This window comes from Phoenix dactylifera, chromosome 12 (assembly GCF_051530095.1).
Source record: "Phoenix dactylifera cultivar Ajwa chromosome 12, Ajwa_hap1_PhDact_Kaust_v1.1, whole genome shotgun sequence".
In the NCBI taxonomy this organism is placed as follows: domain Eukaryota; kingdom Viridiplantae; phylum Streptophyta; class Magnoliopsida; order Arecales; family Arecaceae; genus Phoenix; species Phoenix dactylifera.
The window spans coordinates 15,802,708-15,819,469 of NC_143201.1; the positions used below are offsets into that span (position 1 = coordinate 15,802,708).

The 16,762-nt window shown below is 36.0% G+C and overlaps 1 protein-coding gene across 4 annotated transcripts; it reads left to right on the plus strand.

Moving 5' to 3' along the window:
- Window positions 1-873: 873 nt before the first annotated feature.
- LOC103715715 (F-box only protein 6) lies at window positions 874-14,713 on the plus strand. 4 transcript variants are annotated; one of them, XM_088708598.2, is made up of 4 exons: window positions 933-1,106; window positions 9,823-9,869; window positions 10,018-11,282; window positions 14,215-14,713. In XM_088708598.2, exon 3 carries the CDS (start codon window positions 10,076-10,078, stop codon window positions 11,255-11,257), a length of 1,182 nt encoding a protein of 393 aa, XP_088564724.1. In that variant the 5' UTR covers window positions 933-1,106; window positions 9,823-9,869; window positions 10,018-10,075; the 3' UTR covers window positions 11,258-11,282; window positions 14,215-14,713. The 4 variants fall into 4 exon arrangements, with proteins under 4 accessions (XP_008801672.1, XP_008801671.1, XP_088564724.1 ...); XM_008803450.6 differs by lacking the exon at window positions 9,823-9,869 and having other exon boundaries at window positions 874-1,106; window positions 10,045-11,282; XM_008803449.6 differs by lacking the exon at window positions 9,823-9,869 and having other exon boundaries at window positions 883-1,106.
- Window positions 14,714-16,762: the final 2,049 nt, after the last annotated feature.

A 16,762-nucleotide genomic window follows, 5' to 3' on the forward strand; every position in this document is an offset into this window, starting at 1 on the left:
TAACTGTTGGGCAGGTTAAACAGGTCTAAATAGGTTAAACGGGTTAAACAGGTTAAACGGGTCTAAATAGGTTAAACGGGTCTAAACAGATCGGATTGGGCAGGTTAAACAGGTTGGGTTGGACAGATTAAACAGGTCTAAACAGGTTAAACGGGTCAGGTTGGGCAAACAGGTTAAACAGGTCGGGTCGGGTTGGGTAAACAGGTTACCTGTTTATTAAACAGGTTAAACGGGTCGGGTCGGGTTACCTGTTTAATAAACAGGTCAGGTTCAGGTTTGTAATTCCTGACCCGTTTAATAAACAGGTCGAGTTCAGATTTATAGTTTTCTGACCCGACCTGTATTTGATCCGACCTGTTTATGCCTGACCCGACTCAATTGCCACCCCTAAATTTTACCGATCAAAATTACAATATTTTCATTATTTTCTCAGAATATTGTTACTTTGCTCAAAATAGAAATAATTCAAGAAAATAATAAAAACAATAAAATACATTCGATTCTGAGTTAAAGCAGGGTCTAAAGTATTTTTATTTATATAAAATAATAAAATAGAAAGGAAACTAAAGAGGGTTTTATGCCGGAAATAAAGTTATTCCAGTCTCCCTTGAAATAGTTATTCCAGAGATAAGAAAGTTTGACTGGAATTGTTCCCTTTTTCTTATTCATCCTTAAAAAAAAAAAACTCCAGGCGACTTTATCCCCCTTCAAATTATACACGCACAGAATTTAATATGCGAAAGGTTTTAGGATAACTCTCAGCAAAAAAAAAGGTTTTAGGATAACTCCTACTTCAACCTCGCCGGTTTCCGAGAGAGGGGAATCTTAGTGGCATATTGGGCAAATAAAGGCAACCACGGAGCCCTAATTGGAGAGCACGCTGACGTGGGAAAAGGTGGGGTCTTAGGAGTTAGAGCTATAGAGGCCACGCAGGGAGAGGCGAGAGAGGGGGCGGAAGGGGGGTGGCGGAGCTGGCCGGCGGCGACGCGGCGGCGTCGGCGGGGAATGGAAGGAGTGGCGGTGCTGAGGCAACTCGTCGGCCAGATCCAGGAGCTTTGGGAGCTCTACGGCTCGTTCTGTCCCGATCATCCCCACCTCAATCCAAGGCATGCCCCCTCTTCTCTCTTTCTATCTTTTGAGTTTTGATCGATTTGTTCTCATTTTGTGATGGATGCTTGGGTTGATGGGAGGACGTTTCTCGGGGGTTTCTCCGTTTGGTTTTGGGGGGAAGGACGAAGAGTGGATTCTTAGTGAAGTAGTTTGTGTACTATATTCTGGTTTGGGAATGGAAAAGTTGCTTAGGTTTCGGTTATCTTGAAGAAAGTGGAGAACTTGAAGGGATTTATTTTGTTTGGGTATATTTGACTGTGGAAATTTTCCATCCGGTCTTTGAAATTTGAGGGCTTCTTGCGGTCTCCGCCTGTTTGTTGGGGCATTTTGTTGCATGATTGCGGCATCTTTCTGTTTTATTGTCTGGATAAGTGTTTGATTTCAGATTTGTCTTTCTCTTCTTATTGTTCTTATTCTTCACGGATTTTGTCTCCCGATTTTGTGAATTAGAAAAATTATTTTTTTAGAGGCACCATCTTTTAAATATTAAGATTTATTGGAGGTTTTGAGTATATTTGTTTTGATCATACTGTTTAGTTGATTCTAGGTTCATTTAGCTCTTTGCTCTTCATGATTCTGAAGCTATCAAATTCTGATAGTTTATAGATTACTGCTGTAAAATTGTTCTCGAATTCTGTAGGAAAATTTTTGCATTTTGATATGCACCCCCCCCCCCCCCCCCCCCCCCCCCCCCCCCCCCAAAAAAAAAAAAGAAAAAAAGAAAAAAAAAGAAAAAGAAAATTCAAACATAACAGGCCCTCTCAAATTTTTGACTTACTGTTGTAAGGGAACTTTCTAGATGATTTCTGCACCTGTTGCTCATGTCATAAGAAGCTTTTTCTTTGACATGTGCTCATTGTAGTGTGGTCAACTCCATGAGTTTGATGTATGCGTGTTGTATCAACTGCTGACATTCACAGGGGAAGTTGTCAGTTGATCTGAAGGATAATATAACTTTTTTTTTTTTTTTTGTATTGTAAGTTGATATCACAAAGAATAAGTTAATTAGATGCATTGCCCAGCTTTTTTTTGTTATTTAAATGCTGAAGCTCTTGTTCTTCACGATTCTTTGTGATGTTCAAATAGTGTAGCATGGTTGACCATTTGCTGAACCAAAGATGCGCATATTTGTCATGCTAATGCGGTACAAATTCATGATTGGTTGGCATACTTTAATGCAGCATCATTAATTTCCTTTCACATTTATGAGGCTCGTCCCTTAATGTGTAATGATCCTCCACTCTGCATAATTTTTTTGAAGTTTTTTTTTTTCGAACTCCACTTTTGTGTGATTATTTTTTTTTACCTTACTTGATTACAACTTCGTAGGTTCTGGATTGACATCCATGTAGTATAATATTTTACATAAGCATACTTTGAGGGCCTCTGCTTTGAAATGAGCAACTGAATGCATCAGTAACAAGTATACCAAGGTAAGGGCTTATAGTTATTGACAGTATATTGCTATTGAGAACTCCCTGATGTTTTGTCTCTATTATTATTAGAAGAAAATGTAAAAATGACCAAGATGATAAAGAATAAGTAGGAAGGTAGTGGTTTCAACCAAACCACTTAACTGGTGATAAGCGGGGAAAGAAGAAAGTACCCAAAAAAAGAGGCTCCTGACAAATTTTCTTTATTAAAATTATGCATTCCATTGCCTTTCATAATCATGAGCATGCTTTGTTCTTGGTGTCACTTGTCATTGTGTTGGAATCTATCTTTGCAGAAACTCTTCTCTTCCTCTCCTTTCATATCTCCCACCAAAAGGTATGCAAGAAGATATTTCATAGCTTTCCTTCATTAATACTTGAATTATTGGATGTTACTGAGCTATCCTCTGGCTCCAGCAAACCATGTCTCTTTCAATGGGAAAGAAAAGCCAATGTTGCAAAAAGCAGCTATCTTGGCCATCTTGATGGTCTGCTAGGTGCAGCTGTCTGGATGCCTTATCAGGTTCTGTTGTGTTCAAATGAGAGGATGATTGATTTATAAATTACTATAGGGTATCTCCAAGTTGATAGTTGCCATAGCTTGCAAGTTTTTATATAATAAGTTATGTTTCATTTATAAGATCTAGCTTTCTTTTTGGAACTCTCTTCATGTTATTTTTATATTTTAAACTTATATTTTGGATTTCCTTTTCCTCAAGGTGTCCACCTAGGCACTCATTAAGCACCCAGGCTCTGGGTGCCCCCCTAAAGGCCCATCTGTCACCTAGATTCTTTTTCAAATATTGAGAATAGCTAAATTTTTGAGAGAAATTTAAACTAACGATCCCAATGAAAATTCGTGGTGTTAAAAGAAATGAGAAACTTCTTTCTTTCACCTCAAACAATTTATCCTTTGCACTTGGATATGTAACAAGTGTATGTACAATATGCAATTTGATGATATGATGAGCCCCCATTACGTCTAAGACCCATACAGACACATCACAACTTACATGAGCCATAATGCAATAGGCAAGTGCTGGCTGGTCATTATTTTAACAGTGATGTGAGGATGGAAGAGGTTTGTATGATTTTGGTGGAATAGTGGAGATAAGGAAGTTTATAATGATTGTTATTGAATGAGGACTTTCAGAAAAATGCTTTCAATGAATTTACTTACATACCACATGCAATTTGGATAGATGGAAACATGTTGCAAAGAATCAAAATGGATGGTGATATTTAAGATATGATAAAATAATGGTGGAAACTTGATTATTTCAGTTAGCTTATTCTATGAAAAACAAGTGTGCAATGGATGGAGAAGTCTCAAACTCTCAATTGTTTACAATTTACACCAATAATTGTGGAATCAAATTTAAAGGTGCAATTGTTCATAGTATGAAAAAATTCATGGAAGACAATGTTGTAAGAAAAGTTAAAAAAATGATGATAATCTTTCAAACCCAATTTAAGTAATATGCTTGACCTTGAAAGTCATCTACCTTAGGCAATTGATGATGTAATTGATGCAGTTAAGAAAGGCATAACGTTTAGAAATAAATCCTGGGGTGTTAAGCAAGTTTCAATATGCTAGAGTTATTATGTTTGCATTTTAGCTCGCATATTTCCATTAAAATCTAGAATTTAATTTGGTCATGGCTTAAAGACTTGGTTTCAGCTGAGCCAAATGAGGTTAGCTTTGGCATTTGCAGTCAATAATTTCACTTGTCCATAGCAAATAACTATACAGACTTAGCCTTGTTTTGTCCGCACTTGTGCCTATTTTATACATACTTGTGCCTGCTTTCTACACACTTATACCTTGTTTTCTGCATTGGCCAGGGAATAAAAGATGAATGGGGATTTGAAAGTACATTTATGGCCAACAGGCTCTGATTGTTAAATTGCAGTCAAAATAGGGGCTGAAAATTAACTCCCTTAAGATAAATCGGGAATAATGAATGAGACATTATTTCAAACTATCATATATCATTATATCTTTTAGGACCTTTAGTTGTATTGTTTTTTGGGTTGTGCATCGAAACAATTCAAAAGTCATGTTTAGAAGATACTATGTTATTGGCAATAAAACATATGTTAGCAAAACTTTCGAGGAAGTTAGAGATTTAAGATGGAGAAAGCTTTGTCAAATAAAGTATATTTCCTCTAATAGAATCTTATGTCAGAATGTTCCCAATTTTCTCAGAAGCTGCAAACTTCAACTGAATTCTATAGAAAATGCTTCCTAACATCCAAACGAATGAATAAAGGCAAATAACTAGAATAAATAACCTACATAGCACATTTACATTACATTTGGCATCTTTTGTCAATGCTGGCTGATGCTTTGTAACTGATCCCATTTTCGTATGAATTTATGATAAAATTGGAACATCTGGTTCAGAGCTTCATGAAAAACTTCAAATAATGATTTATGCCCATTTTATTGATTGGGTTCAGTGGTCTTGGATAGTGTATTGGATAAAGTCCAGCTATGCACGTGGCAAATTTAAGGGAAAACTTGAGCAAAGGAACTAAGATAGCGTCAGATGTCAAGATAGAGAGTGGAGGATCGACGGCATTGATCCTACATATAAGCAAAAACAACTATGCTTGTCATACCATTTTTCATCTACCACATGGATTTATCTAGAATGCCTCTACACAAATTGATAAATATTTTTTCCACTCCTCAAGTTTTATATGGGAACTCTTAATTAGCTGACAGAAAGGGTTTATTAAGGATTAATTGCTGGATATGGAATCCTCCTTTGTGCCCAATAAACATCATTATTTTCCCTCCATCTATAACAGTTTTTCAGTGGATATAGCAATTAATGTGAATACAGATTATATTGTTAACAATAGATTCCGAATTCAACTTATCTTTGTCAACCTATTAGCGGTCCATAATATTTAACCTTTGATGTTTCAAAAGGAAAAGAGGATAATAGCAGCTAAAAGGCAATACATCTAGTGCAGTGGATATGAAAAAAATGGGGGTGTGCTTATCAAGAATGAAAGGTCCTTGATGGAGTTTTGATCCCATCAACGAGGAATCATTGAACAATTCTGCAATCCCTTCAATTGGTGGAGTGTCACATATTCGTTGCAGGTCATGGTTCTATGAGAATGCTTCAGATCTATGCTAGAATTTCCTTGGAAAAAATTTAAATTTCATGGCACTGTGATTGTAGGACTGGAAGAGGTTCAGGTCGGCTCTGGATGACCACAAATCCAAGAATTCAATCCAAATCTGAGACATTCACTTTTAGTTTAGATCATTGTCTATAATAGATCAAGTTCTAAAACTAGTGTCTGTTGGGTCCAAATGGAACCACTTGGTCTAGATTTGATTATGTGCAATTGATGCCTAACTGAACTCATATTCTATTTTGTCTGGGTTGGATCTCCCCTTTTAGGTCCTTTCCAAATTGTAGAAGCTAGACCTGGACATGTGTGCGTGCGTGTGCGTCCATTTGATGTAAGAATTTTACCCCATCTGACCCATTAACCACCTTTTGTTCGGTGCAATTTGGTCCATTCGAACCTTATGGTGGTGGTTCCAATTCGACAAGTTAGAAGGCCCAACCTGATTGGATTTTGGGTCTTTATTTGAAATCTGCACTCAACTGCTATGAACTTTTGTAGCTAAGAATTCTATTAGTGATAATGCAATGCATCACCATAGTATCACGTAACATTATGATAAGGCGCAACCATTTTTTAGAATAGCTCCAAAATAATTTAAAACACATCAGGTGCATGTTTTTATATTTTTGTTGGTATATCACATGATTAGTTTCATTTTTTTAGTTAGTGCGACTTTTTCTTATAGTTTGCCTCTACTTAGTTAAAATTGTATTTATCTTTTAAATGCATATGCACATAGGATTTTACTAATGCAATAATTACAATTTTCATTTCTTGTTCTAGCAAACAAATAGTCATCAAGTCCTCCTCTTTTTGTACAACATATACAAAGAAACCCATCAACTGGGAAATTTTTAGCGAACCTCTGAATGATAGATGTTTTATTTATGATTAGTCCCTTTTTTTCCTATCCCCCATAAATCTATTTTTTTAGTTATTCATTAGAGCAATATGATACTGAAGTTGACCTGAGGCAATTTTTTGGATCTATTATGACAACAATTAAGTGCCCCATGGACCCTTCTTTTATCTTGGAAAACCCTTTACTGGCTGACAAAAACATTTTTTTTGTGCAATCTAGTGCATTTATATCTGAATGTATAAGTGCCCATATGGATCAACTTCCTCGGAACATGATATCTTATTACTTTTAATTTCAAATCACAGGATAATTCATTACAATTAATAAGATCAGTTTTGATGTCTTATAGTGGTTTGAAAGTGTCTGTTATTAGCTTTGTTTAGTTATATTCAATACAGATAATATTGCTAAGGATCACTGTGACCCCATCAATCTTGACTTTTTGGAGCTGGTCTATTAAGCACTCCCTTTTTTATGTACTTTTTCTATATGCATGTAGGTACATACTTATGTATATAACATCCATATATCTATATCTGTCTATATTTATGTATGCATGTGTACACATTTGTATTCATGTATCTAGGTATTTATGTATGATTGGAGGTCCACCACAAGTATTATCATTATATAATATAGTTCTTTTTAATGAGAGTTTAGGTTTAGGATGTAGGATTAGATGTATGTATGTACATACACGGGGTTTGAGCTCCACCATGAGTCGTAGGATTATAAGATTAGGTTTTGCCTTTTAAATGAGAATTTAGATTTTGGTTTAATGACATCATCAATTGATGGCTGCGGCATTTGAGATAGGTCATGTCTACAGATGTCTAGATCACACCTCTTTTGATCGTGTGGGGCCTGCATGGCTGCATCAAGTGCTTGTGGGTGCAGCACACTAAGGGGAATGGCTCTATTCTCATCACATGGATATGCCTCATTGCAAGGTCCGACGTACCGGTACCGGTCGGCGTACCGGTAGCGGCCCGGACCGGTACGTACTGGTTCCATACCGATCCCGTACCGGTCTGTACTTGTTTTCTACGGGTTCTCCAACGATAAGTTACCGGTACCGGATTCCACACTGATCTGATACCGGTTCCAGGCCGGACCGGTACGTACCGGCCCGTACCAAAGAGAAGGTGACTCTTAGTTTGCTAGTGGATCGTTGGTAATTATATTTTTGGCTGCTGAGATCTATTATCTTGCAGCTTACTGGCTTTGTATTTGTTTTAACATCTTACAGCATCCTTCTTTTTAGTTGCCCTCGTTTGTGAGAAGTTAGCATGGTAGGTTTCTGGAACACTTGCTTGATGTTGTGCTGGTGTCACTGTTGGGAGTTACAAGAATTTCATTGGTTGGACAATAATATTTCTAAGTTGTTATAATAGTTTTTGCACAAGAATTTCATTTGTTTTTTTTTTTTTTGTTCAAACGGTTCCTTTTATAGTATTCTTCTTTCAGATTCTCAAGAACCCTTATGTTTGTTATTTCTTTTCTCTTCTACTTTTCCTAGTCGCATAAATTGTTTACATCCTTTAAGTAATAGATATGCAGCTATTTTTTTGTTGCAGTGGCAAATATTATTTTGCTGGCACAACGGAATATTGGGTTCAAGTCCTCTCGAGCAAATAGCATTAAGGTTTTTGATCTATTTGGCGACAGCTGACACACAACTTAATATGTTCTTTGGTGGAAAGTTAAAATGGATAGCATTATCGACATTTTGGTAACCTTTGTTGTAGCCAACTAGAAATTCTGAGATAGATTGTTTTAAGTTGTTTCACAGAGAAGTTTAAGAAAAATTTTTCCATGAAATTATTGCTCCTACATTTTGATATTAAAGAAAAATAAATGGAATATGGCCAAAATGCATATAAGCATGCGATATTTGTGAAGTAAGTACTTTAGCTTAGTGGGTATTTGTTATCCTTAAAACTAATTCTAGATGCAGAATTCCTGTACTATGAATGTCTGGGTCTTTAACTGTGGACTGTCACATAATTTCTAAGATTAAAAGCATCCTAGTCTTTAAAGTCTAGGCAACACTGCTGACATTCGTTAATGATCAAGATTCCTTTTTTTTAGATTTGTATGTGTTATCCACTATAGGATTAGTACAAAGACTCATGTAATGATTTATGAATGTGGGTAAAATGAGATGCTATGACACAGCATTTGCAATAGATAATAATCTCTATCAATCTCTTAATTCTACTTTTTTCATCAGCCTCTCAAGTAGTATTTTCTCTGACTGCCTATTGATGTCCAAGGCTTAAAGACTGTATAGCTCTTCCTTGTAATTATCTGGTGAAATCTTCAGAAGTTTAATACTTGTTCTCCCAATACTCTGTATTTCTTGTCCATCATTTTGGGTGTTTCACCACCTGTAAACAAATCAAGTCTATTATAGCATGTACTTAACCTATTTTGGATGGTGTGCAAAGTCTGATTAATGTTATGTTCTGATCCATACCTTCCAAGCAATGATACAGAAGTAACTAAAAATTTCATATTACACAGATTGATAGAACTAAGGATTCTGGAAATATGGATTATTATTTTGATTTAGAGTTGTTTTATGAAATGTAATGCAGGCCATAGTTAAGAAGTCTGCCTTCTCTACCTTGAGCTAATCATATATTGAAAGATAAGAGCAGAGGTTAATTATTCTACAAAAAAAATGATATTATAATTATGTCTTATTGGGAAGTTCATCAGAAGATATTTCTGTTGATTTCATTCAGATCTTCATTAGAATTGTCACCGTACTAATTGTTGCCGTTGCGGTTGGTGTTGTTGTTTTCATTGTTGTTATTATTGCTCTTATTGTGATAGTTATGTTGTTGATTTTGTTTACATTATCCTTTGGTGCAACTTTTTTCACCATTTGAAGGCATGAAGGCATTATGCATCTGTATTGACTAATGTCTTAATTCACAAACTTGCCTTTATATGTGCTATTTTTATTTTTCATTTATCTTCTTGAATAAGTTATAGATGTTATTGATTCCTGAGGTTGTTTATGGTATATGTATGTTTTTGCTTTCTTGCCAGAATGCAATCAATTTATTCAATTGATTATACTACATCTTTAGCACTTTACTTCAGGAACTCAGCATAGTTACTATCTATTAATTTTGTCTTTTTTCCTTGTTGTTTTGGTTTACTATAATGATTATCCTGTACTTCACTAATCTGGGAGTCTCCATGTATTGTTTCTTTTTTTTCCTGTTGATTTGAAATATTTGAGCACAGCTTGGTTTTGGCCCGGAGTCATGAGAAACAGTCTAAAGCTATATTAGGTGCACTTATGCTTCTTCATATGTTTATCAGTTTTTACTTTTGTAACAGTTGGCTGTATAGGTATTCAATCATCAGTTAATATACTGTTGCAATAGGAAGAAACAAAATAACTGATCTGAGTATCTGTTGAACACTGATTTTGAACAGATGGTATTTACTTGATCTTGATAACAGCTCAGTGGAGGATGATTATTGTGGTCTTATAATGGGAGAGAAGTCTGAGTACCTAAAGATGTTGGAAACTAACAAATCTCCACCTTGCAAGAGATCTCGAAGAGAAAAAAATCGTGAAAAGTCACTTGTTTCAAGTTCAACTGCGATGGAACAACAAATATGGAAAGAATTTCCTGAAGATCTTTATGAAGGTGTTATTGCAAGACTTCCGATAGCCACATTTTTTCGCTTTCGCTCTGTTTGCCGAAAATGGAACTCTTTATTGACCTCAAACAGCTTCTCCCAGCACTTCGCTGAAGTTCCTCGTGTGCATCCATGGTTCTATACAATAACTCATGAAGATGTGAACAGTGGAGCCATGTATGATCCTTCTATGAGAAAATGGCACCACCCTTCCATCCCATTTCTGCCTGCAAAAATGATTATTCTTCCTGTGGCCTCAGCTGGTGGTCTTGTCTGTTTCTTGGATATAGGCCACAGGAACTTTTATATTTGCAACCCACTAACCGACTCTTTCAGAGAACTTCCACCAAGGTCTGTCCGGGTGTGGTCACGAGTGGCAGTTGGGATGATACTAAATGGGAATACAGCCAGCAGTGGCTACAAAATAGTATGGTTGGGATGTAATGGTGATCATGAGATCTATGATTCGGTACAGAACAGCTGGACACGTCCTGGAATTGTTCCACCAAGCATCAAGCTCCCGCTTTCATTAAATTTTAGGTCACAAACTGTATCAATTGGTACCACACTCTACTTTATGCGTGCTGAACCAGATGGCATTTTGTCATATGATGTGGCCACTGGTGTTTGGAAGCAGTTTATCATCCCATCACCGCTGCACCTAACTGACCACACACTTGCAGAGCATAAGGGGCAGGTTATGCTTGTGGGTTTGCTGTCTAAGAATGCTGCCACATGTGTCTGCATATGGGAGTTACAGAAAATGACTCTCTTGTGGAAGGAGGTGGACAGAATGCCAAACATCTGGTGCTTAGAGTTTTATGGTAAGCACGTGAGGATGACATGCTTGGGCAATCGAGGGTTGCTCATGCTCTCACTGCGGTCAAGGCGGATGAACCGCCTAATTACATATGACATGTCAGACAAGCAATGGCAGAAGGTGCCGGACTGCATGCTTCCTCGTGGCAGGAAAAGGCAGTGGATTGCATGTGGCACTGCATTTCATCCATGTCCCACTGCTTTGGCTTAACTGCTTTCTCTGACTCTGGCGATAGGTACAAATTATAGCCTTCTAGTGTGTGCATTACTCCTGCTGATTGTTTTACTGGAAATTTTTTCTCTTTTCGCTGATGCTCTAGATATTGAGTGGTTACAATAACCTCTTCTTTGGTGGCTGCACAAACGAAACTGACATGTTAGCATATTCACATGGTTAACTAGCTGTCTTATCTTTCCCCATATCCATTTTTCTGGTTCCTCAGAATTTTCATGTCTGAGAAAAGGTTGCTGCAGTTTCAGTAATAAAAGAGCACCAATCTTATCCATCTTGAATATGCCGTGCCATTTAAACTATGTCTTCTCAGGGAAGCTTAATATATTGATACAGTATGTTCCTTAAATCTTTTAAATATGCATCCATAGTAGAAATGCAGTATTTTGAACTATGCTAGGATGACTGCAGTTCAGATTATAGTTTTTTCGGTATGTGCAGAATGGTCGCTTCAAAGAGATAAGAATTTATTCGCTATAATGTTAAATAATAATAATAATAATAAATAAAATTGCCTTGCATAGTATATAGTATTATTATCAATAGTAATATACATTATTAATTAATATTTCAATAATATCAAATCGATAATATTATTCTTATTGTATGAAAATTAATATATCATGTCATAATATATAATAATGTACTAATATATTATATGATACTTCCATATTTCTATTAATATAATAAAAATATCATCATTTTTATATATTATAACATTTTCATCATATGATACATAATATAATAATTGTAAATGTAATTATGTTCTATCAGTAAAATAATGGTATCATACAATATGTGATATAACATGTTAAAATGGGTTTTTCTGCATATTTGTCTCCATATTTTTTTGTAATTGAATATTAATCCCTGAAAACTTTATATTTGCATATTAATCCCTGCAATCTATTTTGTTGTGCATATTAGTTTCTGCTAGTATTTATGAACCAACTTGTGCTTAAGGGTTACCAGAGTTTGGAAATGATGAAGAAAACCTTTCAAGAGGGTTGAAGGAGTTAGGTTGTTTTCCTAATGTTTCGATTTTCCCTCATCTCCTACTCGTTTTTTTTTTTTTGAAAGTGTTCTCCTAGACTAAGTAAAGAGGTTATTTTACTAAGAAATAAAAGTTTATTCAACTATCCTGTAAGGCAAAACAGTCATTAAATCAAACTTGTTGATAAAGTAACACTGTTAGCGAATGAATAAGGAATATTCAGCTCAGGTCTAGTTTAGTTAATTTGAGGGACTTACGTGCAATGGGTTATAGGATTGCGGGGATTAATATGCAAGTATGAAGTTTGCAGCAATTAATTCACAAATATGAAATATCGTGGGAATAATATGCAACAAAAAAGACCCATATAATATATAATCTAATATATGTTATGATAATATAATTATATAATGTACACTACAATAATATAAAAATGTATCACATCACTATAATATAATATTAGATATGTAATACATTCTATACCTTCCATTGCTGGACTGCCCCTTTCAAGCTCCTTTGTAAAGGGACTTATTAGAATCTAATTGAATTGGAAGATAAAAGTGGAAAAGTAAAAAAGAACAATTGCTCCACAACATAAGAGGGAGGCTTTGGCATTTGAATCCTCGCTCTTCAGTGTATGGATAAATCCTAACCATTCATGCTTTCTTGCATATGCATCACATTAGCCAAATACTAGTTATAGCAATTATATTATAATAATAAACTATTATTTATTATAAATTGTTATGTAATATTAAATTATGAAATTCAAAAGTACAATTTTTCTGTCATGTCTAGTCAAACAATGTTTTTCCTTTTACTGCAAATGCACTCACAAACAGCTGTCAGGTAATTGAAAATGCAGTAATACTAAATACATGTAATGTTGACGTAGATATTCCCGAGTAGGGACTAGAGAGGCCCTTAGTCTCTCTAATTTCAAGGAATCACAGTAGATGTTGGAATACACTAATGTAAAATGCTTCAGAATATGGCTTCTGTTTTTATTGATTTTATTTGCCAGTATTCACAATTAGCATCTAGTGTTTGCTATATCAATGTCTTGTTTATTTTCAACTCATGCCTTAGAAAAGTGGGTGATTCCTCCGGAGGGCAAATATCACCTTAATATACACAGTCTTTAGATTTCTTGCATGAGTTCAAACTGCATAATCAATGAATAGTTGATTTTATTCCAATCTTCAAGTTACATGGGAAGTATCGCCACAAAGAATTGTAGGTGGCAGCTGGCTGTAAGATTATGTCAGACTTTAATGAATTAATCTGATTCATAAAGTGATCCATAGACATTGGATGCAACTTGCAGGTTTCGACAATATTTAGTGCCTTTATTGCATGGCGCATTTCCCCAATGGACATCTCATTCTTCAAGTTTTGGATCATATTCTCTATGCTTTCTGGTTCAAGTGGCAAGTGCTTTTTAAAATCTCCAATATGTTAGATGCTGCTGGTAGTTTTTTGATTCATTTTTTCACCCTAACATCGTCGTGGTCATAAATTGTCTTCGTTGACATCTGACTTCTCTAAGAGTTTACTCAGAAAGAATATGTGGCCTATTTAAAGTGTTCTGAGTACATCACTTATTACAATTTGCAAGTCTTGTTTAGCTTTGATAACAGTCCTGTTGGATACATGCTAGTTCCATTGTCAGAAAGAATAAGGCTTTCATCCTGCATCTTAGCCTTTCAACAGTCGCTTTTTCTTTTGCTCCCTTTTCTATATGATGTATGTCAATTCATGTCTATTTTTGCCAAAGCGACTAGATCTGCAGAGAAACTACAATTGTCTTTGATTTTTGTGGATGATTTTTTGTTTTTATCAGTTTTGTTATAACGTGTTATAGCTGCAGGTACGGTAGAGGTTTCTTTCCTTATATAAAACCAATTTTTATGCCAAACTAATGCTATCACTGGTCATACAGGTTTAATGATTCCAAGACTGCAAACACAAGCAATTCATGTTTTGCGGAGGGATTTGATCTTGCCAGCTTATTGTCAAATTTAATACATTCTTAGTCAAAACTATGGTTAAACTCTGAGGTATACTTATTGCCGGGCCCTTGAGCTCATGCCTGGATTTACTTAATGTCCTAAGCAGAATAAATGGGTTAAATGAAGCTGACATGTCAAATGCTTCCAAGGACAATCTTTTCTTTTGTTGTCAATGCTGCTTTAAGACATCCAACTTTGTTTCCTAATAATGTCTGTTTCATAGTTTCCTTGAGTTTGGAACCATGATGGTAGAGCCTACTTTTATCTTCAGTTTGGCTGGTGCTCTTCCAAATTTCCTGCTGCAGTAGATGTTGCTTCATGGATCAGTTTCTGGTTAATTTTACTTTCTTGAGTCATGATGCTTGCATTTACAATTTGCCTTTTGAATTATATGCATTTTAACGGATGCTTGGTTAATGATTTTGACAATGACCCATTCTTGTCTGTGGAAGGTTGTAATCGCCTTTCAGCTTAATCACATTCTTCGCAAACTATGGTTATGATGGCTGTAATCACATTCTTTCTTGGTAATGATCCGTTTTAATGGTTTGGTAATCCAGCAGGATTTTGGATGGAGTTTTTTTGCTGGATTCGTGGACTGAGAAGTCTTGTTTGAGCATGTCTCGTATCAACCCAACACCCTCGCTTTTCTCAGCTCGAATCTTGTGGATGGGTAATTGCGGATAGGTAAATAGAATCCTCATAATTTTTTTTTTTTTTGGGCTTACAAACTAGTAAGTCCAGGTCCAAGATGGGATTTCGGCAGGCTTTTAGAAGATCCAGGTTGTGCTGGGAGTATAATTTCTGTGAAATATCCTAACAGGCTCTCAATATTATTATTTCCAAAGAACATTCCAAAGCTTCCTCGGGAGGAACACAGGTTTGCTAACCAAAGATAACTTAGAAATTAGTGGGCTTCCATAGGTCTTCCATGATTAATTCTTGCAGCCGGTCCAGACTTTCTGTAAGGTTATAAACCTGTTTCTCTGAAGAGACCACAACTCCTGTGGAGAATCTGCATGGCAGCTGCTCCTGTGGTCTGATTCGCCTATCTTAGCCACTCAAGGTACCATCTTGGATTCTGGCTTGTAAACTCCTATAGATTCTTCTGTCCAACTGTCCTAAGATTGTGGTATTGAACTTTGGTATAAGATTGGTGGTTGAAATTTTTTGTGGTCATACCACCTAATCTTGGTTTAGATGGTATAATTCATTTCTACTTTAGGTAAGGGGGAAGCATTCGATTCTAAAAGGCATAGGAAGTTTGTTTTGACTATGATTTATACCTAGGTCCTGGTTTTCCGAGCTTGGGTGAAGAGAGATGGGTATGGAGTGGTGGGTGGAGAATAGCCCTTCTCAGTTTCAAAAAATAAAACAAAATAAAACTTGATAATGGTGTGATGGAGGACTCCCAACTCTGTTGTACATATCTGCAGCAGCTGTGCAAGAATGTTAATGTATGTGCCCCCTAAATCCATCGTCTCAAAGTCTACGGTTGGTATTCCAAACTAATTCATTCCGAATTAGCTCTCGTTTTGTCTTGTAGATGTTCAAGTCTCTTAAGATTTGAGTCAATAATAACTTGACTCTTCCTCTTTTCAGCCTGATTGTCTGAGAAACATTCAGTGTCCGTATCATACTAACTCATCGATCACATGATAGTTGTATAATTGAAATGGCCCTTCAATATGATAGCCATGATTTCAACAATCAGACCTAGAAGTAAAATATAATGAAAAGAATAACCAGAACTGAAAACTTTATCGTCGCCATCGAAGAAAATAGCAATTGGCTTTACATTATCGCTATAGTCAAGCCTCGATAACATGAATACATGACAAGGCCTATTATCGACCTAGACTACTATATCATCACCATTATAAGAGATGAGGAACTGATGAACCGAAGACATGATAACGTAATTAGTATGGATTCAACGTTTACCTAGAAATGCATCGTAGCTGGCCTTCGTATTAACCACAAAGAAGGTTTTCAATGTGACTTTGTTTCCATAGTCTCTTCCTCTCCAGTGAATTTACTGATTGTCAACTTTGTATTTTACCTAATTTCTTAATAACAGAAAAAGATAATAGATTAGATATGGAGTCATTATCGACCAATACACGGTTACTGATCAACCATCCAAATATATGTTTCACATACGAAGGCTTTAGATGTTTTGCTAAATTTACATGGGGTTTTTTTTAAGTACAATTTTATTGGGTCCTAATGAAGATTCCAATCAGTCAGACTAGATAAACTACACTTATGGCCTTTCTGTGGGCTATATTTGAAATGGAGCTTGCCGGCCTTGTAGTACTTCTTCAATTTACACGGGCCCGGCCCTCGTGAGACGACAAAATGCATGTTGGTCATGAAGGATTTTTTACAGCCTTACATGACTGGTACTCCCTCCATCTAATTCTTCTTCATCATCCTCTTCCACAAGAAAAGTAGGACAAGGGTCGGCATCCGTAG

Excerpts from the sequence above, each read along its gene's own strand:
- LOC103715715 (XM_008803449.6), top strand. The coding sequence starts at position 1,006 with ATGGAAGGAGTGGCGGTGCTGAGGCAACTCGTCGGCCAGATCCAGGAG. Across the intron at positions 1,107-10,017 it reads CATCCCCACCTCAATCCAAG|ATGGTATTTACTTGATCTTG; the intron begins GCATGCCCCCTC and ends GATTTTGAACAG.